The following is a 25,473-nucleotide window of genomic DNA, read 5'->3' as shown; positions in this document are numbered from 1 at the left end:
CACTGGCCTCCTGTGCAAAAAAAAAAAAAAAAAAAAAAGACTTGTCTGTAGAATATAGAATATTTATAGAGAGCTATCTCATGGCAGAAATAGAAATATATTTAGAAAATGTCATTAAATACCATTTTCCCCAAAGACCCACATGATAGATAATGCCAACAGAAAAGATGTTCAGTCAACTTACTATTTTTTTAACTTATTTTTTATTTTTTAAGGTTTTCTTTATTTTTGAGAGGGAGAGAGACAGAGCACAAGTGGGGGAGGGGCAGAGAGAGAGGGAGACACAGAATCAGAAACAGGCTCCAGGCTCTGAGCTGTCAGCACAGCTGACAGGGTTTGAACTCACAAGTTTTGTGATCATGACCTGAGCCGAAGTCAGACTCTTAACCAACTGAGCCACCCAGGCACCCCTCAGTCAACTTATTCTTAAAAATTAGGAGGAAAAAAACTTTAATGTATCCTTGTCTACTTTGTCTTCTACTCCTTTTATTTGTCTGCCTTACAGCTATCTATTACTCTATTACCTTGAGACATGGGGAAAGGAAAATAAATTTCAAGAAGTATTTGTATTACTTATCAGCAAATCTGGCAAAGTTTTGGTAAGGAAAGCTAATAAAATTAAGAAATGGAAGGACACCTGACTGGCTTAGTTGGTAGAGCATGCGACGACTCTCGATTTCGGGGTTGTGAATTCAAGCCCCATGTTGGGTGTAAAGATTACTTAAAAATAATAAGATTTTTTTAAAAAATTAAGAATTGGATGAGTTATTTAATCTATGTGTGGCAGGCTAACTAATAGCCCCCAGAGACATCTACATGCTAACTCCCAGAATCTGTCAATGTTATCTTCTATGGCAAAATGACTTTGTATGAGTGATAAAGGTAAGGATATTGAGGTAGGGAGGTTGTCTTGAATTGTACGGGTGGGCCCTAAATGTAATAATAAGAGGAGGTGCAGAGAGATTTGACTCCAGTCACTGGAGAAGGTGATCGGTGATGGAAGCAGAGGTTGCATTGGTGCACTCCAAAGATGGTAGGAACCACAAGCCACAGAATACAGATGACAGCTGAAAAGGCAGAGAAAGAGACTACCCTCAGAGCCTTCAAAAGAAACCAACCCTGCTGACATCTTGATGTTAGTTTAGTGAAAATGATTTGAGACTGCAGACCTCCAGAACTGTAAGAAAGTAAATTTATCTTGTTTTAAGCTACTCAATTTGTGGTGGGTTGTTACAAAAGCAATAGGAAATTAATACATTGTGTTAAAGGGAAAAATTAGAAAAATTCTGAATTCCTGCTTCTTATACTATGGAAATATGAAAAGAAAATATGGAAAGATATGGCAATGTCTCCACATGGGATTTAATCAAAAAGCCTAATGTGCTGACAGCTCAGAGCCTGGAGCCTGCTTTGGATTCTGTGTCTTCCTCTCTCTCTGCCCTCTCACACTTGTGATCTCTTTCTCAAAAATAAATAACCACAAAAAAGAAGAAGAAGCCTAATATAATGCCCTCAGGAGAACAATGAAAAATTCTCTTACATTTAAAAAAATTTTTTTTGACTTTATTTATTTGAGAGAGGGAAGGAGAATGAGGAGGGGAGGAGAATGAGGAGGGGAGGGACAGAGACAGAGGGAGACAGAGAATCCCAAGCAAGCTCCTCGCTGTCAGCATAGAGCCAGATGAGGGCTTGAACTCATGAACTATGACATTATGAGCCAAAACCAGGAGTCATACTCATCACTGACTAAGCCACCGAGGCACCCTTCATTTTTTAAGAAGTTTTTTTTTATTTTTTATTTTTTAAAAATATTTATTTATTTTTTAGAGAGAGAGAGCATGTACAAACAGGGAAGGGATAGAGACAGAGAGAGAATCCCAAACAGAGACTCCACGCTGCCAGCACAGAGTCCGACGAGGGGCTCAAATCCACAAGCTGTGAGATCATGACCTGAGCCAAAATCAAGACTCAGATGCTAGATGCAAGACTCAACCAACTGAGCCACCCAGGTGCCCCTTAAATATTTTTAAAAGAGAGCATGCACACATTCACACACATGTGTGCACACAAGCAGGCAAGGGGCAGAGGTAGAGAATCTTTTTATAAATATATGTATTTATTTTTGGAAGAGAGAAAGTGGGAAGGAGGGGCAGAGAGAGAAGGAAACAGGATCCAAAGTGGGCCGAAAGCAGAGAGCCTGACAGGGGGCTCAAAGTCACAAACCAGGAGATCATGACCTGAGCCAAAGTTGGACGTTTAACTGATTGAGCCAGCCAGGCACCCCTATCTCTTACATTGTGGAGTAATCTAGAAATAGTCTCCATATAGTGAAAGATCCTGAAAGAAGGTTCAAGGAACATGTAAACAAGAGAAGTGGCATAAAGTTCATTATGAGCAGATACATAAAGAGCAAACATAACTACATTTAACAACTTAAAATTGAGCTTTTAAGACTCCTGATTTGGACTCAGGTCATGATCTCATGGTCATGAGATTGAACCCTGTGTTGGGCTCCCTGCTGAGTATGGAGCCTGCTTAACATTCTCTTTCTCTCTCTCTCTCTTCCTCTGTCCCATCCCCCACTCATGTGAGCTCTCTCTCTCTAAATAAAAATTTTTTAATTTTTAAAAAAATTTTAAAAATATGGGTGGTTGGGAGGCTCAGTCAGTTAAGCGTCTGACTCCAGCTCAGGCCATGACCTCCCAGTTCTGAGTTCAAGCCCCACACGGGGCTTTGCGATGACAATGCAGAGCCTGCTTGGGATTCTCTCTCTCTCTTTCTCTCTGCACCTCCCCTACTTGCTCGAGCACACACAGGCACATGTGCTCTCGCTCTATCTCAAAAATAAACATTAAAAAAAAAAGATAACTGGCTAACTCATTATATTAACTCCTCTCCAAAGGCACCAGGCTTATGTATTCAATATATCTCTTTAACTGGCATAAACCTAGAAAAACCTAAAGAAAATATAATGAAAACTAGTGGTTTTACTATTCTCACAGACAAGCTAATAACTCACATCAGCTTTAAAAGCTAGTTAGTATAGACTGATTTTCTCATTTCTCTAGAGTTTTTTTAGAGCAGAGAAAAGCCACATATATTCAGGCTATTTTTGTGCAGAGTAGTTTTTTGGGGCATATCTAAGACAACCTGCTTCTCTGAGCTACATGCTAACTAGCCATTAGCCCTGATACCTATGTGCTAAAGGCACAGATGTGATTATTCACCTCACACTAAGTGATTTGTGTCAGACTGCTGAATGACTTCTGAGTTCTTTGAGTTCTTGAATGCTGTAGAGTATGGAGCTTGCTTTTTTTTAAATCTTGAGATTTTATTATTATTAATAAAGTAATCTCTACACCCAGCATGGGATTCAAACTCATGATTTTGAGATCAAGAGTTACATGCTTTACCAACTGAGCCATACAGGTGTCCTAGAGTCTTCTATGACAAATTCTGGTACAAAACAAGGAAAAAAAAATCCTAAATAATTTTAAGTCATTTTCTGTAGCTTTTACAGTTCACCAAATGTTCTCACCTATTCTACAGACATCTTACATAACAAGTGGACAGTAATGAGGCACATATACAAAAACTCAATCTCTCATCAAAGATGTGGCCTATTTTCTATCAAAGCTATATAAGCCGGACTGAATCTATGGTTTCCCTGCAGGTACCTGTGTGTCAAAGACATTATTCAGCAAAATTCCATATTGATGAGAGAGGCAATCAGAAAGCCAACGACAATCATGGATAACCTAAGGAATCAGAAGACAGAGACAGAGTAATTAGAACCTGGTTGCTAATGTTACTAGCAGGGGGAATCAGCTTACACACTCACCTTCAAAATTCTTTTGTCTTCTAATACCATTTGAAGTCCATTGTTGAAAGCACGACTTCCCAGAAGGAAAATGTCAAATAAGTAAACTCGGCTATTTGTAGCTACCTACAAGAGACCATCCAGACACACATAGGATAAAAAAGAACTAAGGAAGGGGATCTGAGGATCAAGAAAGACATGTGAGAAAATATTTCACATCCTCACTTTTTTTTTTTAATTTTATTTACTTATTTTGAGAGAGACAGAGATGGTGCAAATCGAGGAGGGACAGAGAGCGAGGTATAGAGAGACAGAATCCCAAGCAGGCTCCTCACTGCCAGTGTAGAGCCCAGCACAGGACTCAAACCCATGAACCATAAGATCATGAACCCAGCCAAAATCAAGAATCAGATGCTCAAGTGACTGAACCACCCAGGCGCCCCTCACATCCTCACTTTTTTTTTTTTATGTTTGTTTATTTATTTATTTGGGAGAGAAAGAGAGAAGAGAATGCAAGCAGGGTCAGGGCAGAGACAGAGAGAGACACAGAATCCCAAAGCAGGCTTCAGGCTCCAAGCTGTCAGCCCAGAGCCTGATGTGGGACTAGAACTCCCGAACTGTGAGATTATGACCTGAGCCGAAGTCAGACACTTCACTAAGTTACCCAGATGCCCCCTCACATCGTCACTTTTATTTATTTATTTTTTTAATGTTTGGTTTTTTTTTTCTTTTCTGAGAGAGAGAGACAGCGTGAGCAGGGGAGGGTCAGAGAGACAGGGAAACACAGAAGCTGAAACAGGCTCCAGGCTCTGAGCTAGCTGTCAGCACAGAGCCCAACGTGGGGCTCGAACCCACAAACCATGAAATTATGACCTGGGCCGAAGTCGGACGCTTAACCGGCTGAGCCACCCAGGCGCCCCTCACATCGTCACTTTTATAGTAAACAATAAACACTCAGTGATTCTTAGGGAAGACAAGTTTAAATTAATCTAAGAAAAACTATCACTCTGATTTTTCAAAAGGACAGAAACAAACAAGTTGGTAGATTTAGCCTTTAGCTTTTTACAATCTCAAATTTAATGTTTTCTCTCTCACCCATGGCATTTTAATAATCCAAGGATTACAGGTTGAAGGGGAATGAACAGAATTTCATTGTTAATAACACCAAATGATGTTTCTCTGAGTCCCATAATATGCATGGTTGTGAAAGGTGTTACATGAAATTACTCATAAGAAGGGCATGTGGGTGGCTCAGTTGGTTGTCTCTGACTCTTGATATTGGCTCAGGTCGTGATCTTGCTGTCGTGAGATCAAGGCCCACATCAGGCTCCAAGCTCAGTGAGGAGCCTGCGTGGGATTTTCTCTGCCCCTCTCTTTCTGTGCCTCCCTCCCACAAGCACGCATGCACTCTCTCTCTCTCAAAATAAATAAAAATGAAAAAAATTACTCATAAGACAAGATAAAGATTACTCTTCAGCAGTTCTAAATAGGCAACAAATAAACTGGCACAAATGGTAGGATGTGAAATGTTGCTTTTTAGATCTATTTTATACAATTATAAGAATTTCAGATTGTTTATGATCATAAATGTCACAAAGGCAGTACTATATAGCTGGATAATCTACTGAGTCAGTGAAAGGAGGCAAAGAAAGATCCAAATAAGGTATAGAGAGCCAGCAACATGACAGACTAATGTCATCTTTGTCATTTTAGGAGCTGTTAATACAGCTGTAATTTCCAGGCCCACTTGGTATTCTCAGATCTTTCATGTTATTTGCTAGAATATGACACCTAAAATTGTGACTCCCTGCATTTTCTCTACTTCCTTAATTATACAAACTGAAAAGGCACATTATAAAAGTTTGAGGAATGATTCTCTGCTAGACTATAACCTCTGCGAGAGAAGAGATTATGCTGGATTCACCATTACACATGCATCAACTAGAACAGAACAGAATCAGAAGCATGGATGGCTGAGACATTTCTTCAGTGAACCAATGCACGCCATACATTGCTCCTTTCCTGTTTTCATAAGCAATGTATATGGTTCTGAGACTGTGTATTCAATTCTATATCCTGCTGTTTTCCATTCATAGTTTTTGAAACATTTTTCAACATTGTCATTAATTTTTGGCAGCTGCGTAAGATCCATCAAATCTACAGTAATGTCTCCTATTGTTAACTAAGTGGTTTCTGATTTTTCACCATAAAATGATGACAAGAGACTAGGTTCTCACATAATTTTTTTCATATTTTGAATTGAATTATTTAAGATACATACCTTGATGTAGCCCCGAGAAGTGTCCAGATAGCCAACCCTAATATATACTCTGAGTAGGTAGAGGTAGATCCTGACTCAAAGAATAGAAGACCATTCNCCCCCCCCCAACCACCAAAACTGATGCTAGCGAGTTTGATCCAAAACCCAACGTATAGCTTTTCAAGGCTCACTACAAACTTCTTTTGACATAAAGGGGACCCTCACCTGACATCTCCAAAGTCAAATGAAAATGATGTGGCAGAATACTGCTGTGGAATGGTAGCAACCAGAAGGAAAAATGAAAATTGTTCATGTGTCTTTGTGGGGTTTTTAAAGATTTTATTTTTGGGGTGCCTGGATAGCTCAGCTGGTAGAGCATGAAAATCTTGATCTTGGGGTTGGAAGCTGAGTCCACAGAGTCCACAGTGGGTGTAGAGATTACTTTAAAAATTAAATTAAATTAAAGCTTTTAAGTAATCTTTACACCCAACATGGGGCTCAAATTCACAGCCCCAAGATCAAGAATTGTACACTCTACTAACTGAGCCAGCCTGCCACCTCTGCAATTCTTCAAAGATCTAAGGTGAGAGAACAGAGCTGGGAAAGAAGACCTCAAACAGAGCCTTGATGAACAGAGCAATGAAGATTATAAAAGTGAAACTATAAAAAGACAGAAGCTCTATCCTTCTTCTTTTTTTTTTTTTTTTTATTTTTTTTATTTTTAGAGACAGAGAATGCGGGGAGGTGGGGAGGACTGGGGAGGGACGGAGGGAGAGAGAGAATCCCAAGTGGGCTCTGCTGAGTACAGAGCCCAACCCGGGGCTCGATCCTACAATTCTGGGATCATGACCTGAGTTGAAATCAAGAGTTGGATGCTCAACCGACTGAACCACCCAGGCGCCCATCTTTCTTTTTGAAAAGAATAAATTCAGTACTAGAAGAGTGAAAGACATTCCAAACAAGCTATAGGACAGTGACAATGAGGTGACATAAAGAAGACAATTAAGGGGCGCCAGTGTGGCTCAGTTGGTTAAGCCTCCAACTTTGGTTCAGGTCATGATCTCACGATCCGTGAGTTCTAGCCCTGCATTGGTCTCTGTGCTGACAGCTCAGAGCCTGGAGCCTGCTTCAGATTCTATGTCTCCCTCTCTCTTTGCCCCTCCCCCACTGACACTCTGTCTCTCTCTGTGAAAAATAAATAAACATTTAAAAAATTTTTAAAGATGTATTAAAAGAAGACAATTAAAATCAATTTGCCAGTGAATCCACAATTATTTCAAAATAAAAAGTTTAAAGTATCTTTTACCTGAAGCCAACACAGCTTCCCATGACGACACACATTAGCACCTTCTGTTGCCACACTCAGGACACTCTGCTTCTTGATGTGGAGCATCTGGTGAGAAAAAGGAAGAAAATCTCCCGGGAATAAATGTTGCAATTATGATATGAATAGTACAAGTAAAATGGCTAGCAATTAACAAAGTGGATAATATTTTTTTAAACTTACAAAATTTGATTAATCCAAAACACAAGTCTGCTTCTCCCTCTCACTCTCTCTCTCAGGCATACATGCACGCGCGCACGCGCACACGCGCGCGCGCACACACACAACCATTGAACATTTCTTTTTTTTTTTAATTTTTTTTAATGTTTATTTTTGAGAAATACAGAGTGTGAGTGGGGAAGAGACAGAGAGAGAAAGGGAGACACAGAATCTGAAACAGGCTCCAGGCTCTGAGCTGTTAGCACACAGCCTGATGCAGGGCTCGAACTCGGGAATGGCGAGATCATGACCTAGGCTGAACTCTGCCGCTTAACCAAATGAGCCACCCAGGTGCCCTTCTTATTTTTATTTAAAAATTTTGTTTAATGTTTATTTATTTTTAAGAGAGAGACCAAGTGAGGGGCAGAGAAAGAGGGAGACACAGAATCTGAAGCAGGTTCCAGGCTCTGAGCTGTCAGCACAGATTCCTACTCGGGGCTCGAACTCAAGAGCTGTGAGATCATGACCTGAGCTGAAGTCAGACGCTTAACCGACTGAGCGACCCAGGCATCCCAACACTGAACATTTCTAATCCTCTTTTTAGTTTTTGCAAAATTATTACATAACTGGAAAATAAATCATTCATATCCTAAATGCTAAGAGTTGAAAACTCAGATACCTTTTGTTACCCATGATGCTACAGCAAAAGAATTTTTTTTTAATTTTTTTTTTTTTATGTTTATTTATTTCTAGGAGAGAGAGAGAGACAGCGTGAGCAGGGGAGGGCCAGAGAGAGAGGGGGTCACAGACTCTGAAACAGGCTCCAGGCTCTGAGCTGGCAGTTAGCACAAAGCCCGATGCGGGGCTCGAAAACCACGAACCGCGAGATCATGACCCAAGCGAAAGTCGGACGCTTAACCGACTAAGCCACCCAGGCGCCCCAAGAATTCTATCTTTTAAAAAATGTTTATTTATTTCTAGGAGAGAGAGAGAGACAGCGTGAGCAGGGGAGGGCCAGAGAGAGAGGGAGAGAGAATCCTGAGCAGGCTCTACGCTGACAGCACAGAGCCCAACGTAGGGCTCAATCTCCCAAACCATGAGATTGTGACCTGAGCGGAAATCAAGAGTTGGTCATTTAACCAACTGAATCACTCAGGAACCCCCAAAAGATTTCTATCTTTATGACCAGATTCCTCATGCAAAGAACACTGCCCTAACATAGGGCAATTTACTGTATGTGAAGGGAACTTAGGTTGTGGCTAAATCTCAGAGTATATACTGTTCAGAATGAGAGACACAAGAACTCAATAGGTCCCTCAAAGTCTTAGATTCATTAAGTGACTCAAAACTGATGTCATGGCATTCCAGGAACACATGCTGATCCTTCAATTATCTATAATCTTATCCTATTTCAAAACATTGTACAATTCTAAAACCTTCATCCATAATCTATAAAAACATCTACATGATACAAGATTCTCCCCATATTTACAGATAGGTAAATTACTCAAGAATAGAAGGGCATGGTAACTTTCACTAGCACAATATCTTCCTCTAGAGAGCACAGAGTGATCTGCATTGAGTATCTTCCATCAATGATGAACAAAAGGGACTGAACTTCAGTTCCATCCTCAACCAAAAGCAAGAAGCCTGTAGAATTTGGAAAACAAAAGCTTTATTTCTCTATTGACAAGAGTTTCCAACTATCTCTTCAAATTTCCAGGTTCTTACCTCAATTTTTGTTGTTGTTATCATTTGACCCTTTGAAGAATCTGTTGATAAAGAATTCTTATAACTCAGTTAAAAAATGGGCAAAGGAGGGGCACCTGGCTGGCTCAGTTGATAAAGCATGTGACTCTTGATTTCAGGGTCATGAGTTTAAGCCCCAAGTTGAGCATGGAGCCTACTTAAAAAAATGGGCAAGGGAATAGACATTTCTCCAAAGAAGATATATAAACATCCAATAAGCACATGAAAAATGTTCAACATTATTAGCCATCAGGGAAATGTAAATCAAAACCACAATGAGATACCACTTCACACCACTAAGATGGCTATAATCAAAATGACAGATAACAACAAGTTTTGGTAAGAAAGTGGAGAAATTGGCACCTTCATATCCAGGAATGTGAACTGGTATAGCATCTTTGGAAAACAATGGCCAATTCTCAAAAAGTTAAACATAGTTACTAGATGACTCAGCAATTACACTTGTAAGTATCTGTCCCAGAGAAAAGAAAATATATGTGCAAACTAAAACTTCTACATGAATGTTCACAGCAGTATTATTCATAATAGCCAAAAAGTAGAAAGAACTTAAATGGTGAAAGGATAAGTAATATATGGTATATCCATATAAAAGAATATTATTTGGCAATGGAAATAAGTGAAACATTGATACATGCTATAAAATAGATCAACATGAAAATATGCTAAGCAAAAGCCAGTCATGAATGACCTCATATTTTATGATCCCATTTATACAAAATGTCCTAAACAGGCAAATCCATAGAGGCAGAAAAGTCGCCAAGGGCTGGGGGACTGGGAAGGCACGCCCATTTTTCTCCATAGCACTTCTCACCGGCTGATATACAATTGTTTATTTTCTTGCATTAAAATGTAAACTTCTTGGGGTGTCTGGGTAGCTCAGTCGGTTAAGCATCCAACTTCGGCACAGGTCATGATCTCACAGTTTGTGGATTCGAACCCCGCATTGGGCTCTGTGCTGACAGCTAGCTCAAAGCCTGGAACCTGCTTCTGATTCCGTATCTCCCTCTCTGACCCTCCCCTGCCCATGCTGTCTGTCTCTCTCTCTCTCTCAGAAATAAATAAAACATTTAAAAATAAATAAATAAATAAAATGTAAACTCCTTGATGGCTGGGACTTTGTCCTTATTATTTACTCCAAACCTCAGAACAATATCTGGCATATAGCAGACACTCAAATATTTTGTTGAATTATTAGGAAAATATCAGTGGTCTTATAATAAGAGAGAAATCTATAAGACATAAACTTGATACCTACATGTAGACAATACTAGGAATGATTAAGGGCAATACTTACTGCAGCACCAAACTTCTGCTGGAACTGATCAATGACTGTGTATGTCACCTCCTCTTCCTCTGCAGGAGAATGATGGTAATAGGTATATTTGTCTTCCCTGTCAATAGAATAGCCCTGCCACTAATTTCATAAATATATGAAATTATTTCTCACAAATATTACTCATAAATTCTTCCTCTATTGCATAAATTCCTCCTCTATTGCAACTCAAAGGTCTAATGTTCTCAATGAGGAAAAACAAAAGTCCCACCAATCATAATCTAATGAATTAGATTATTTAATCATTTCCTGTGAAAATCTAGTAATGTTTCCCTCATCGTAGACTTATGTCATAAATATTTCAAGACATGCCCTTTTTTAAAACCATTTTTTAAATATCTTTATTTCTGAGAGAAAGAGAGATACAGAGTGTGAGTGGGGGAGGAACAGAGAAAAAGACAGAGAGACACACAGAGACAGAGAGACAGAGAATCTGAAGCAGCCTCCAGGCTCTGAGCTGTCAGCACAAAGCCAGATGCAGGGCTTGAACTCACAAACCACGAGATCATGACCTGAGCCAAAGTCAGATGTTTAACCGACTGAGCCACCCAGGTACCCCTAGACATGCCCTTTTTAAAAGGATGTTCATTAAAAAAATAATAATAATAACAGTTTAGGAGTGCCTAAACTGGGTGGCTCAGTTAGTGAAGCAACCAACTCTTGATTTTGGCTCAGGTCATGATCTCACAGTTTGTGGGTTCAAGCCGCATGGTGGGCTCTGCACTGACAGCATGGAGCCTGTTCGGGATTCTTTCTCTCTCCATCTCTCTCTGCCCCTACCCTGCTTGTGCGCTCTCTCTCTCTCTCTGAAAATAAATAAACTTAAAAAAAATAATGGTTTAAAATAAGTCAGTCCTGGAGATGGACCATAGTCCACACTTTTGGATTTCTCTGTGTCCTTACTTACGTTTCTAAATCATGTCATTTAAATAATTAAAGGTATAACATAATATACAGTTTCTCTTCATCTCCAACCTCTAAAACTTTGGAGTTACATTTGACAGTCCACACACCTCTTTGTCCCTATCCATACTCATTCTCCTGGTGATCTCATCTAGTCTCGAGGCTTTTAATATAATCTATGGGCTAACTCTTGCATTTGTATCTCCATGTCAGACCTTTCTCCTCCTCCTTAGGCTTACATTCAGACTTCAATGGACCAAAACTCTTAATAATATCCCCAAACCTGTTCCACCCAGCATGGTTCTCATCTCAGTTAAATCATATTCCATGCTCCAGGCTGCTCAGACCGAAACCCTTGAAGTCACCCTCGATTCCCCTCTTTCTCTCACATCCCCACCTATTATGCCAGTACACTGTGTTGGCTACGCCTCAACATACATCCAGAATTCCACTACTTTTTAAGATGCCAGTACCACTATGGTCCAAGCCACCATATCAACTCATCTCAAAATTATTTCAGTAGCCTAACAGGTATTCATGCTTTTACTTTTGTCCTCCTCTCAGTATCTATCTAGCATCCAGAGTAATTTTATTAAAATAGAAGTCTGATCATGTTACTCTTCTGCCCAATACTATCCAATGGGAAGTAATAGTTTTTTAATGCCATTTATAACAATGTAAAATATGGAAGCTTAGGAATAAATACAACAAAAGATGTGTAAGAGTTATAACTGAGAACTACAAAACAATGCTGAGAAATTAAAGATCTCAAGGATGCATATACTGGGTTAAGAGACTGGAATACTCAATTTTGTTAAGATGCCAATATTCCCAAACTGATCTATTCATTTCATTGTAAGCCCAGTAAAAATTTCAAAGGTTTTTTTTCTTATGTTAGCAGAAATTGGCAACCTGATTCTAAAATTCACAGGGAAATGCAAAGAACATAGAAGAGCCAAAACAACTTTGAAGAAGAACGAAGTTGGAGAACTAACACTACCTGATTTTAAGATCTATCATCAATCAACAGTAAACAAAACAAAAACAGTCTGGTATTGGTGTAAAGACAGAAAAATAGATGTAACAGAATATGGTGTCCAGAAATAAACCTACACATATATAGAAAATTAATTTTTGACAAAGGTGCAAAGGTAATCGGAGAAAATAACAGTCTTTTCAAAAAAAGAGTACTGGAACAATTGGGTATCTATATCCAACAACAAAACAAAACAAAACAACAAACGCTGATCCATACTTCACATCGTGTACAAAAATTAACTAAAAATGGGTCCTAGACCTGAACATAGGCTGAAATCATGAAGCCTCTAGAAGAAAATATAGGAGAAAATCTCTGTGACTGAGTTAGGAAAAAATTTCTTAGATATGATATCAAAAGTACAATCCATAAAGTAAAAAAATGAATAAATTGTACTTTATCAAAACTTAAAATGTCTGCTCTTTGAGAGATACTTCAAGAGAATAAAAAGACTAACCACACACTTGCAGGAGTATTTGTAAAGCACATATTTGAGGGAAGATTTATATCCAGAATATACAAAGAACTCCCAACACTGAATAATAATAAAACCCAATAAGAAAATGTACAAAAGATATGAATAGACATTTCACCAAAGATATTCAGATGGGAAATAAGGACATGAAAAGATCCTTAACATCCTTAGTCATTAGAGAAATGATAAAACCAAGAATCTTCCAATAGCTTTTTTTCTCACTCCAGAGTAGAAGCTCAAGTCTCTTCAATGATCTACAATGACCACCATGATAGGCCTACCCAACTTCATCTATTATCTTTCTCCTTGCTCCAACTACACTGATCTTGCTATTCCTTCAAGATCCTGGCACGTTCCTAGCTCAGGCCTTTGTATTCCTTCTTTTTTCTGCCTAAATAACATTTCCCTCAGGTACACACAGCTCAACCCCTCATCTCCTCGGGCCTTTGCTCAAATGTCACCATTTCAGTGAGGTCTGTCCTAAACATCCTAAAATTGTAAAACTACCCTCCTCACACATTTCTTCTTTTTCTTTTTCTTTTTTTCTCCTTAGCAGTTTGCACTAGCATACTATATGTTATACTCATTTATCTTATTTAGTGTCTCTTTCCTATATCGGAGCTCAACGAGGGCAGAGATACTACACTTCAGTATCCTCAATGTCTGGAATATAATGCACCCTCATATATTAAATAAATGAATGAATCACAATAGTCTATCTTAATTCAGAGCCTAGAAGCAATGGCCTTGCTGAGCATTCCATACAGAACCTAGACTCAGAGTTATGCCAACTCTAAAGAGTTCTGAACCATGATAAAGTGAGACTAGACAATTTAGAGCCCCACTACTTACCTAATGGGCTATACTTGAGGTTGTTCAGCAGAGAGGTGGTTGGTAACTCAGGGGTAGGAGAAGGAGGCTCACATATGTTTAGATCTTCACCTTTCATTTTATCCATCCTGGTTCTTTCTGTATTTAGACTATGTTTACAAAAACCAACACTCAGGTGAACGTGTTCTTTGTTGCTGATGCCCTACACAGATTTTGCAACACACCAATGGTGGAGAATCTGGACCGCATTTCATGGAGGATACTCTCATCCACTGCTTTTACACTGATTTAAAGACACCTTCTAAAGATGGAAGAAAATATCCATGTATTTCTTTTCTTTTCTATTACCTTAGGCCACTTGGGGAATTACATAGATCATGAATTAGAGATAAGGCATTCTACCGTAAAGTATACATTTGGATAAAATCACAATTAAGAAAATTACTCCATCATACCTAACAGAAGATGCCTTTTCTCTCTCTGCACCTTGTTCCACTTCATCCAGCATTTCCACTGTAAAATAACCAAATGGTTTCCAACAGAGTTTGAAAGCAATGAACCACTCCCCTTCCACCCACAGTTTAATGATGTATCACAAACAGTAATTGGAAATGAAATGTTAGTCCACAGAGGCCTTCATCAGCCAGTAATAAGTAGAGCAGAAAAGCCTATCCAAAGCACTGAGGATGCCTAATATTATGTCTCTACCTACCTAGCTTCTTTGGTCATTTAGAAGGAGTAGAAAGCACTGTACATTTTCCCTTTACCTTTTTGTTCCAGGGCACCTTCGTCATCATACAGATTGGTTCCAGAGACACATTTTCTTTCCTATTCATTCCCACCATTGATGCATCTTCCCTCACACTGTGTACTCTTTGCGTGTTTTCTCTCAAATCATTCACAGATCTGGCCCTTTCACTCTCACAGACTGCTGCATTAATAGTTCAGTGACAGGAAAAGCAATAAAAGCTAGACTAGAAATCACCAAAAAAATATGAAATGTTCCTCAGATTCTCAAACAACTTATTTTTAACCTAACAGTACAGGCAATATTGTACATTATTGAATCTAAGATGTACATTTTAAATAGCTCTGAAATCAGATGTGATTTATAATAAGTGCACATGACAGTTTAATTGGCAGTTTTTCTTAGGATTCGAAAAGTAATAGTGCACTTTATAATTAATGGCATTCTAGAGCCAATTAAGTATACATAGGTTCTAGTCACAGAAAATACACTAAGGGGCCACTATGTTCCAAATGTCTCCTTCTCCTGCACTATTTAGATGTGTTGAGTATGGGGCAGAGAAAGTGAAAGTCACTAAAAACATTGACAAGTCAATTATTATTCTTCATTTTATTTAAATTTATTTTTAAAAATTTTAATGTTTATTTATTTTTGAGAGATAGAGCATGAGCAGCGGACAGGCAGAGAGAGAGGCAGACACAGAATCTGAACCAGGCTCCAGGCTCTGAGCACTCTGCACAGAACCTGAACTGGGTCTCGAACTCACGAGCTGTGAGATCATGACCTGAACCAAAGTAGGATGCTCAACCGACTTAGCCACCTGGGGGCCCTTGCAAANGACGCGGGGCTCGAACCCTCGAACCGTGAGATCATGACCTAAGCGAAAGTCGGTCGCTTAACCGACTAAGCCACCCAGGCGCCCCTATTCTTCATTTTAATAATTCTTACTCAAAGTGCTTTTCAGGGAGAGTGGAAAAAGTCTCAATCCATGGCTAATTGAACCACAGAGAAAAGAAGGAGAAGCCTGTCCTCTGAACTTAAAAATTATGAACAAAGGCCAAGTCTTGAGAAAGAATTTAGGAAGAGATGAATCATGTGTACAGTTCACAAAGCTCGTCAGTGGTTAGCCTTCTCTTGAGTTAGGGAGATAGTAGTAGTGATTCCTTTGGCTCTATTGCAAACCCATCCACAGCCTAGCTTTGTTCCAGTCCAGAGCTTTGACCCAGTGGAAAGGCTAATAGTTAGAATACAATTAGGAATCCCACTATATAGTGGCACCTGGGTGGCTTAGTCGGTTAAGCATCTGACTCTTACTTTGGCTCAGTAATGATCTCACAGATTGAGCCCCAAGTCCTCTGCACTGACAGTGCAGAGCCTGCTAGGGATTCTGCTCTCTCTCTCTCTCTCAAAATAAACAATGAACTAAAAAAAAAAAGAATCCCACTATGCGACACCTGGCTGGCTCAGTTGTTAACATGTGATTCTTGATCTCAGGGTTTTAAGTCTGAGCCCCATATTAGGTATAGAGATTATTTAAAATCTTTTTTTTTTTTTTTTTAGAAAGAATCTTACTACTACCACCACCATGACAGCCATTACAAAAAGATGTTCAAGGGACAGAGAGTGTTTATAGTAGCATACTCAGTGAGAAAAGGACAGTTAGATAGCTGGCTAGACATGTCTGCCTCAAAGCAGGTCTAGATTGGCAGTCATTAATTTGGTGAGACTTTCATCTCTCTCTCAACTCTACTCTCACAAAACAAAGTAATCTTTCAAACAGTAATCTGTCATCTACAGGAGTTCTTTCCTTTCCTCATATCTGCTCCACTGGTAAAAAATGAACAGCTCCACAAGGTCCTGGATCTCCCGTTCTCCCTACTCTGTCACCCACACTGATCTTTATTCCTCCTTGGAAGGCTTCCTGTTTTAGACTTCTTGAAAGGGAGAACAGTTCTTGCTCCCCTCTTCTCTTATCCTATTTGGCTTTTTGGAAGCACACTGACCACAAGAGCTTCCACATCTACTCTTTTTTTGGCAAACAAGCAGACCTACTTTCGCGAAATGGCTTTTACTGGTAGAAATGAAGGACAGAGCTGCAAAACAAAACAAAACACAAAACAAAACAAAAAATACCCAGGGGCGCCTGGGTGGCTTAGTCGGTTAAGCGTCCGACTTTCGCTTAGGTCATGATCTCGCAGTTCGTGGGTTCCAGCCCCGTGTCGGGCTCTGTGCTGACAGCCAGCTCAGAGCCTGGAGCCTGTTTCAGAGTCTGTGACTCCCTCTCTCTCTGACCCTCCCCTGCTCACGCTGTCTCTCTCTCTCTCTCCTAGAAATAAATAAAACATTAAAAAAAAATTAAAAAAAAAAACTTCACAAAAAAGAGAGCTGTTTCCTGCAATTCCAAAATCCAAAAATCTCTGAAAACCAAAAATTGTAACTCTTTTGGCAGTAAAATCTGAGCTGACATACTATTTATATTCCTATTTTATTCCATTTAGGAGGATTATCTGCAGTTTCCCTGTAGAAATATGTTTTATTACAGAGTTATTTCTAGCCCCGCTTGGGATGTTAATATTAAACAGTATATAGTCTGTGTTAGGGTTTCCAAAAATGCAGAATTCTAAATTCTGAAACACTTGGTCCCCAGGTTTCAGATAAGGGACTTACCTGAAACTTTCCGTTCAGATTCCTAACTGCCTGCTGGCTGAGTCTCTAGTAATGAGCACTAGCATTCCTCACATTGTAAAATTAAGATGACTAAAATTCTCTAAGACTGTTCTGCTCATAGAACCCAAAGAAAAAGTAAGATGAAGGTCAATTCTCAACCACCAACTTTAGAAGTTCATAAATGTAATATTAAAGGCAATATAACACCTCGTACTTTTTTAAATATTGGAATGAGGTAGAGCTGTGACTTTACTACCACTCCAAATCCCAATCCCTGCACTCAGGGAACATGCACCTCTCACCGTTCACAATCTCGTGCCCAAAAAACATCTTCACTCCTGGAACACTTCGACCAGTCTCCACATTCTTCACTGTTACAGAAAATGATTCATTTAGTTATTAAAAAAATAATAATTTCCTAAAATTTTAAGAGAATAATGCATCTCAAAAGTGCTATATCTGAATTTTATTAAAATCCTCAAATTATTTTCCCCCAAGAAATGAAGAGTCAATAATACATTAGAAAGCTACAGCCTTGAAACAAGTAGTGCAAAGAATAGATTGAGGGCACCTGGGTGGCTCAGTCGCTTAAGCAACCGACGCTTGGCTTTGGCTCAGGTCATGATCTCATAGTTGGTGACTTCAAGCCCTGTGTTGGGCTCCGCACTTGGCAGCACGGAGCCAGCTTGGAATTTTCTCTCTCCTCTCTCTGTCCTTCCTCCACTAACACTGTTTCTCTCAAAATAAATAAATAAACCTAAAAAAAAAAAAAAAAGGAACAGAGGGAACTCTAGAATGGTCCAAGAGGAACTTAAAGGGCAGTGGTAAGAGTGAATTTAAACTTCTCCCCCAAATTATTCTAAGGCCCTTGAGGCTAAGGACTATTTATTATATTTCTGTTGATTTTTTTACTCCTAATTCTAGATAAAATTTTAAGGCAGTTGACTACTTCTAGAGTCCACACCCTGTTTCATGTCATGCTACATGCTCCCAAGTACTGTTAAGGACAATAATCCTAATCCTAGCCCAAATACAGGGCTATTATGTGAGTAGGCAAGTGAGCTAGAAGAAGTTTAGATGTCTTGTCTAGAAAATGGCATGACTTTTCTAAAAATTTTTTAATGTTTATTTTTGGAAGAGAGTGAGAGACCACGAGCACAATTTGGGGAGGGGCAGAGAGAGAAGGAGATACAGAATCTGAAGCAGGCTACAGGCTCCGAGTTGTCACCACAGAACCTGATGTGGGGCTCAAACCCAAATGACATCATGACCTGAGCCAAAGTTGGATGCTTAACTGACTGAACCACCCAGACATCCCTGGTGTTACTTTTCTAGATGGAAGTGCTCCCAGCAGCGGGATATTTCCATATCGCTCAGCAATCCAAAATAATTTGAGTTTCACCCTCACTATTCTACTGAATATATTCTTACTGAGGTCAAAAATCACCAACCATCTATTTTTCAAATAAAAAAAAAAAGTTTATAGTCATATCACCCTTGTCTCCCATGTATCCTTTGACAATACTGTTCTCCCTTTTCTTCTTTGGCTTACAGGACATACTTCAAGTTTAGTTCTTTTCCTATTAATTTCCTAGAGCTACTATACTGAGCACACTGAGCTAGGCACCCAAGCTAATTTTTGCCCACATTTAACTCTCCAGTAACATAGTCAGAGAGGCATCTCATTCTCTCTGTTACGGAAGAATGTGAGACTCAGAAAAGTTGAATAACTTTTTTTTATTTAAGGTCACATTGCTAAGAAAAGACAGTCAAGATTCAAACCTGGGCCTCAGTTATTTTATATTTTAATATGCAACTCCTAACCCATGTTACACTGTCTCCCTTGTTTGCTCCTCCCAATCTTTCTACCTGCCTTTACCACCTCTGACATCCTGACGCCATTTTTTAAAAAAATTATTTAAGTAATCTCTATACCTAATGTGAGGCTCAAACGCATGACCCCAAGATTAAGAGTTGCCTACTCTTCCAGTTGAGCCAGCCAGGCACCCCCAACATCCACTATTTCTATAGCATGGGTTATTTCTTTCAGTTCCACTCACATTTCCTAGCAGACTTATTGTAAGATTCTCAAACTGAAATCATTATCTTCTCCCAGTATAACAAACTTGCTCTTCCCATTTCTATCAATTAAAAATAGTACTATACACATAATCTTCTGAGTCATAAATGTAGGAGTCATTTTCCATTGCTCTTTAATTATCTAATTGATTATCAGGTTACTTATCCCATCTCTTATGAATGTCTAGAATCTGTCTCTCTCTTTTCCTTTCCTTGCTGAACCTTAGCTCTGACCACCATCATTTCCCCTTTATTGGGTCCCTTGATTGTCAAAATAGTTCCCTGTCTATGCTCTCTGCCTGTAGTTTCTCCTTACTTCAATCCTTCTGTCAAACTGCTATCATAGTGAAAATACTCCCTGCTTTGTTCAAATAGTACATAAAACTAGTAAACAAGTGTCAAGAAATATGTTCAACTTCTTTAGGAGTATTTTATAAACATGCCAAAATGAAATATTGCTTTTTACCTATAGAAGTAGCAAAAATTTAGGAAAGATACACATCTGCATTTTTAAAAAATCCAATGTTAGATTATTTACTGAGTATCATTCACACATAGCTAGTAGTAGAAAGTCACAACACTTTTGAAAAACTATTTGGAAATATGCATCAAAAATGTTTAAAATATCTATAGTTTTCACCTAGTAGTTTCACTTGTAGGAACTATTCCTAAGAAAATAATTATAACAAATACTGGGGCACCTGGATGGCTTAGTCGGTAAGCATCCTCAGGTTGTGAGTTCAAGCCCCACATTGGGCACCATGCTGGGCGAGAAGCCTACTTAAAAAAAAATGGGTAGGGGCACCTGGGTGGCTGTCAGTTAAGCGTCCAGCTTCGGCTCAGGTCATGATCTTGCAGTGCGTGGGTTCAGGACCTGTGTTGGGCCCTGTGCTGACAGCCAGCTCAGAGCCTGGAGTCTGTTTCAGATTCTGTGTCTCCCTCTCTCTCTGACCCTTCCCTGTTCACGCTCTCTCTCTCTTTCAGAAATAAATAAAACATTTTTTAAATGCTAAAAAAAAAGAGAAATAAAATTTTTTAACAAGTGAAATAAAATGGGTATATATATCTATATATACACATATAGATATATGTAATACATGTATACGTTTATTATGTATATCTATATATACATATTAGTTAATATATACAGTGACAAATATTAAATTCTAATTTATACTGTGCTATAATAATGTATAATTATATAATATGCAAATAAGTTTTATTTTATAATTATAAAATATACTAAATATTTTTATTTTAATTTTTAAAAAATATTTCTCTTTGAGACAGAAAGAGAGTGAGACAGAGAGAGAGAGAGAGAGAGAGAGAATGTTTGTACAGGGCAACGAGAGAGGGAGACAGAATCCCAAACACGCTCTGCACTGCCAGCACAGAGCCCACAGCAGGGCCTGAACTCACAAACCACGAGATAGTGACCTGAGCCAAAATCAGATGCTTAACAAACTAAGCTACCCAGGTGCCCCTATAATAAAATTTTTAAAAACTATGCTTTAAGGGGCGCCTGGGTGGCTCAGTCTGTTGAACATCTGACTTCGGCTCAGGTCATGATCTCACCGTCTGTGGGTTCGAGCCCTGTGTCGGGCTCTGCTGACAGCTTAGAGCCTGGAGCCTGCTTCAGATTCTGTGTCTCCCACTCTCTCTTCCCTCCCTTCCTTGTGCTCTGTCTCTCACTGCTTCTCAAAAATACATATTAAAAAATTAAAAAAACAAAGCTATACTTTAAAATGTTTAGCCATTAAATTGGAGTTTCAAATAATACCAGCAAATGCTTGTTATTGTGTTAACTAAAAAAAGCATATACCTAACTTATATGTCAACTATATAAAATCTGTATAATTAAAGACTGCATAATTAAAGTTTATATTTCATCTAGACTGAATGCTTTATTGAACAAGTATGTGGCATATCTTTTTTTTTTTTTTTATTTCTAGGGGAGAGAGAGAGAGAGACAGTGTGAGCAGGGGAGGGTCAGAGAGAGAGGGAGTCACAGACTCTGAAACAGGCTCCAGGCTCCGAGCTGGCAGTCAGCACAGAGCCCGACGCGGGGCTCGAACAGTATGTGGCATATCTTGACTGTTGTCCATTCAATGACATTTATTCAGGCTAGCAAACTGCTTAGTATTCCTACAGACAGTAGTGGTTTCTTGGACCTCCAGGGCATCTCTCTTTAAGGGAACTGACTCAGCTGGGAAGAACACTGCCCTACCACTATGTCCTTTTCCTCCTGTAACTTCTACCAGCCATCACATGAACTTGAGGTTTGAAGCTATGGGCTAAAGATGGCAGAGTAGAAAGATGAAAAATCTGAATCTCCCTCAACTGTGGGGAGAGTCACAGTAGCCCTGGGATGCCTGTCTTCTTTTATATACGAGAATAAACTCCTGGTTTGAGCCACTGGATTGAATTTGTTTCTAGCAGCTGAGCATGGTTCCTAACATAGCATTAAAAATTTCAGGCAACAAGCCAGAAAACTTAGATGCCTCTCGCTTGAAAATCTTTCAAACTACGGGGTACCTTGCTGGCTCGGTCAGTAGAGCATGCCATTCTTGACCTTAGGGTTGTGAGTTTAGGCCCCATGTTGGGCTTAGAGCCTACTTAAAATTAAAAAAAAAAAAAAGGTCCTTCAAATTGTTCCTCATTGCTTTCAGAAGTGTCCAAATATTATATAATGTTAAGGGCTTCTGATCAGTCCCATGTCTACTTCTCCAGCCTTAAGTCTCACCACATCCTCATACTGAAATTCACTTAGTGAACGCACCAAGTTTTCATGTCTCTACATTTCTTGTACATGCTGCTATTTCTGCATAAAACTATGGTTCTCTCAAAGTCTGGTTCCCCAATTGAGCTTCAGCATCACCAGGAAACTTGTTAGAAATGCAAATTCTTAGCCCCCACCTTAGACCTTAAGAATCAGAATCTCTTGGAGGGGGGGCCCATGAATCTATGTTTTAACAACTTTTCCAGGTGTTTCTGATACACAGCTAAAGTTTGACAATGACTGGCTTAAAACACCTTACACTCTTTTCCTATCCAGTTAAATCCTACTCACCTTTGGGACACCTTCCCTGCTATCCTAACCCTACCACTCCCAGATCTAAATAAACTGAAGCTTTGTGGCACCTGGGTGGCTTAGTCGGTTGGGCATCTGACTCTTTATATTAGCTGAGGTCATGATCTCACAGTTTGTGGGTGCAAGCTCTGCATTGGGATCTGTGAGGACACCATGAACCTGCTTAGGTTCTCTCTCTCCCTCTCTCTCTGCCCCTCCCACACACACAGGTCTTACTCTCTCAAAATAAATAAGTTAACTTAAAAAATTAACGGCACCTTTTGTGTTTCCATGGCATCTTGTGCATACCTCTATCAGAAGAGGATATCCCACTGCATTATAGCTTTCTACCTGCTTATCTGTCTCCTTACTAGACTAAGCTTTTTGAGCAAAGTGACCATGTAACCCTTATCTATATCCCTGGTACCTGTCATAGTACCTGCAATATAAAACTATCAATAAATGATTACTAAGGGGCACCTGGCTAGGTAAGCCAGAAAAGCATGCAACTCTCGCTCTCGTGGTCATGATAGAAGCTCCATGTTAGGTATGCAGCCTACTTAAAATAAGTTTAAAAAAAAAACAAAATTAACAAACATGATTACTGAATCAGTTACTATATTGCAAAACTCTGGTAGAGTCCCACCCTAATCCACAAAGGTCTATTTTAACTTATAATATGGGTTAAGAATAACATTAACCTTCAAATGCCATCTATACAGACTTCAATTGTGAACTTGAAACTTCTATCAGGTAAACAACTACCCCAGCAATGCAATATCCTAGCTGAGTAAAAACTATATATTAGAGCTTCAAGTTCAACATAGGAACTAAGGGGTGGTACATGCAGAAAGGGCATGGAAACTCTGTGCCCCTTCCCACATAGTTTTGCCTATGCATCTCTTCCACTTGGCTGTTTCTGAGTTGCACCCCTTAAAATGAACAGAATTGAAGCTGGGAGGTAGAGAGGCTACCTTGTTACCATGATGATGACAATGATGACTGAGGTGGCAAAAGCACAAGGCACCTGGTCCCTGCTGACATCTTTGAGCCACTGCACTGTTCCTCAGCAGCCTATTTCTGCACTTGTTTTTGCGTGAGAAAAAATAATTTGTGAATTGTCTGCTGAAGCCACAAGTAATTCTATCTTTATCTTTGTGAATTTTTCTGTTGAAGCCAAAAGGAATTCTAATAGTGTGATGATTTTTAATTTCAAGATGTATATGGAAGAAATTAAAAAGTACCCAATGAAAAAAATCTACACAATGAAAATTTCCACTATCATGGAAATCAATAAAAGTAGAGAAGTAGAGACAAGCCAGCATATACAGCCATGTTTTCTGTCAGGGAAAATAGCATTCTAATCTTCCTCCTATGTCTTCCCTAGAATAGGAATGCCTCCCTCCCAGTTGCTAATGAAGCTCAGAGCCATCACCCAAACTTAGCCATTAATCTCTTTAAAAGCAGAAGATAATGAAAAATAAAATGAGACCTTTCTTCAGGACAACAATCTTGTTAGGGTCCACATGCTGGAGTACTCCCTCAAAGATGCCACAAACCAATGTTAGTTTCACCCTTCTCCACAAAATCTGATTGAGGAAATGGTAGTCACTGCTGGGGTCCATGCTATTTGATTCCAAAAGCAGTCTTCAAATAATCTTCTTCAAATGTCCAACTACTTGAAAATAAAAGAGATCTATGATTTTAAAAACATTTTGGCGGAATGAGGTTATCTCCCCTTTTCCCATACCTGGAAAACACAAGAGTAATTCAGTTTTGCTCACTCATCTTTTTAGAATAACGGGAAAAGGACCATTGCAAGGACCAACTCTAATTTATACATGGGAAAGTGAAAACCACAAAACTTTAGGCAAGGAAGGTTTGGGTTCTTGGTCTATACAATGAGGTAATACTACCTTTCATTCTTTAATTAAACGGAACAAGCACAACATTTAGAGGCTTTTAAATGGCACACATATATCTTTTTAACACCAACCAACCAACCAACCCACCCTTAAAAAACAAATGGAAAAAAAAACCATATTGGCAAAATACTTGCCAATATATGCTGCCATAAACTGCTCACCCAGAAATATCTGGGATCTAACTTCTCCTGGCCTCTTCTACATTAGTAACATTTCCAGAATTTGGTAGTTTTACTAAGCAAAGCGTAAATGACTTAGAACTACTACAATATTATGCATGACCAATCAAACTGCCATTGAAGAGAGACAACACTACATCAGACAAGGGCAAGTGAATCATGAAAACTACTCAGCAAGACTAGAACCTTGACTTCATGCTAAGTTGCCAGAACTTTAGGTAAAGCTTAAAAGTAGTTTAGGTAACTAAGTGACAGTGGTCAGAATTTGGCTCTTCCGTATCTCAAAGAGGTTCTGTTACAAAGCAACACTCAAAGGGTGGAGAGGGGGTGAAAAGGCATTGAAGCCCCAGGAAATGAACTGGTCACCGGAGTGGGTGTACTAATTTACCGGGCGGCTTAAACGTTTTCAAGAAAACAGTATCATAAAAATAAAATAGAAAATTCCTCATTTTTAAGGAAAAATAAGAAACTTGAAATAAATAGCGGGCCATACGCTGATAATGCAATCTTGTCTGCCGTTAGGTTCCTTTTTTTTCCCCTGAAGGTAAGTTTGGGAAATCCTGCCTCAATTTCAGCCAAATGGTGACTTTCTCGAGCTTCAGTCTTGAACTAAAAAAGGACTGTTTTTAAGGAAGAACTCTTGGAGAGTTTCAGGCCGGCGTTGGCAGTTATCAAGAAATAGTGCGGAAAACAAACCTAAGTACTCGGCGCTGAACACCCGCACCGAGGACCGGACGCCAGCTGGACGCAACCACAGGTGCCGGCAGTTTCTCAAGGAGCCAATCGGCACACGACCCTGAGGCTGCCTCCCGAGCGTCCCCAGCGGTCAGGAGGAGGGAGAGCCTCCAGAAAAAAGAAGTAGGTGCAACTCCCAGCATGCAGTTCCCAAGAGAC

The 25,473-nt window shown here is 39.3% G+C and overlaps 1 protein-coding gene across 5 annotated transcripts in view; it reads right to left on the bottom strand.

Moving 5' to 3' along the window:
• The window catches only part of EXD1 (exonuclease 3'-5' domain containing 1), a 31,706-nt gene that overhangs the window by 6,179 nt on the left and 54 nt on the right, over positions 1 to 25,473 (bottom strand). For 2 of the 5 annotated variants that reach the window (XM_077764649.1, XM_077764652.1), the window contains exons 1-9: positions 25,276 to 25,344; positions 23,968 to 24,153; positions 17,629 to 17,697; positions 14,367 to 14,424; positions 13,933 to 14,060; positions 10,628 to 10,686; positions 7,387 to 7,473; positions 3,842 to 3,946; positions 3,678 to 3,758 (exon numbers count right to left, since the gene is read on the bottom strand). In XM_077764649.1, coding sequence (XP_077620775.1) covers positions 3,678 to 3,758; positions 3,842 to 3,946; positions 7,387 to 7,473; positions 10,628 to 10,686; positions 13,933 to 14,060; positions 14,367 to 14,424; positions 17,629 to 17,697; positions 23,968 to 24,100 — 720 coding nt within the window. In that variant the 5' untranslated portion in view covers positions 24,101 to 24,153; positions 25,276 to 25,344. Of the gene's footprint in view, positions 1 to 3,677; positions 3,759 to 3,841; positions 3,947 to 7,386; positions 7,474 to 10,627; positions 10,687 to 13,932; positions 14,061 to 14,366; positions 14,425 to 17,628; positions 17,698 to 23,967; positions 24,154 to 25,275; positions 25,345 to 25,473 lie in introns of those variants that run through there. The other 3 variants (XM_077764650.1, XM_077764651.1, XM_077764653.1) reach the window with 3 other exon arrangements.

This window comes from Crocuta crocuta, unplaced genomic scaffold (genome assembly GCF_008692635.1).
Source record: "Crocuta crocuta isolate KB4526 unplaced genomic scaffold, BGI_CrCroc_1.0 scaffold102, whole genome shotgun sequence".
In the NCBI taxonomy this organism is placed as follows: domain Eukaryota; kingdom Metazoa; phylum Chordata; class Mammalia; order Carnivora; family Hyaenidae; genus Crocuta; species Crocuta crocuta.
This window is presented reverse-complemented; position numbering and strand designations above follow the sequence as displayed.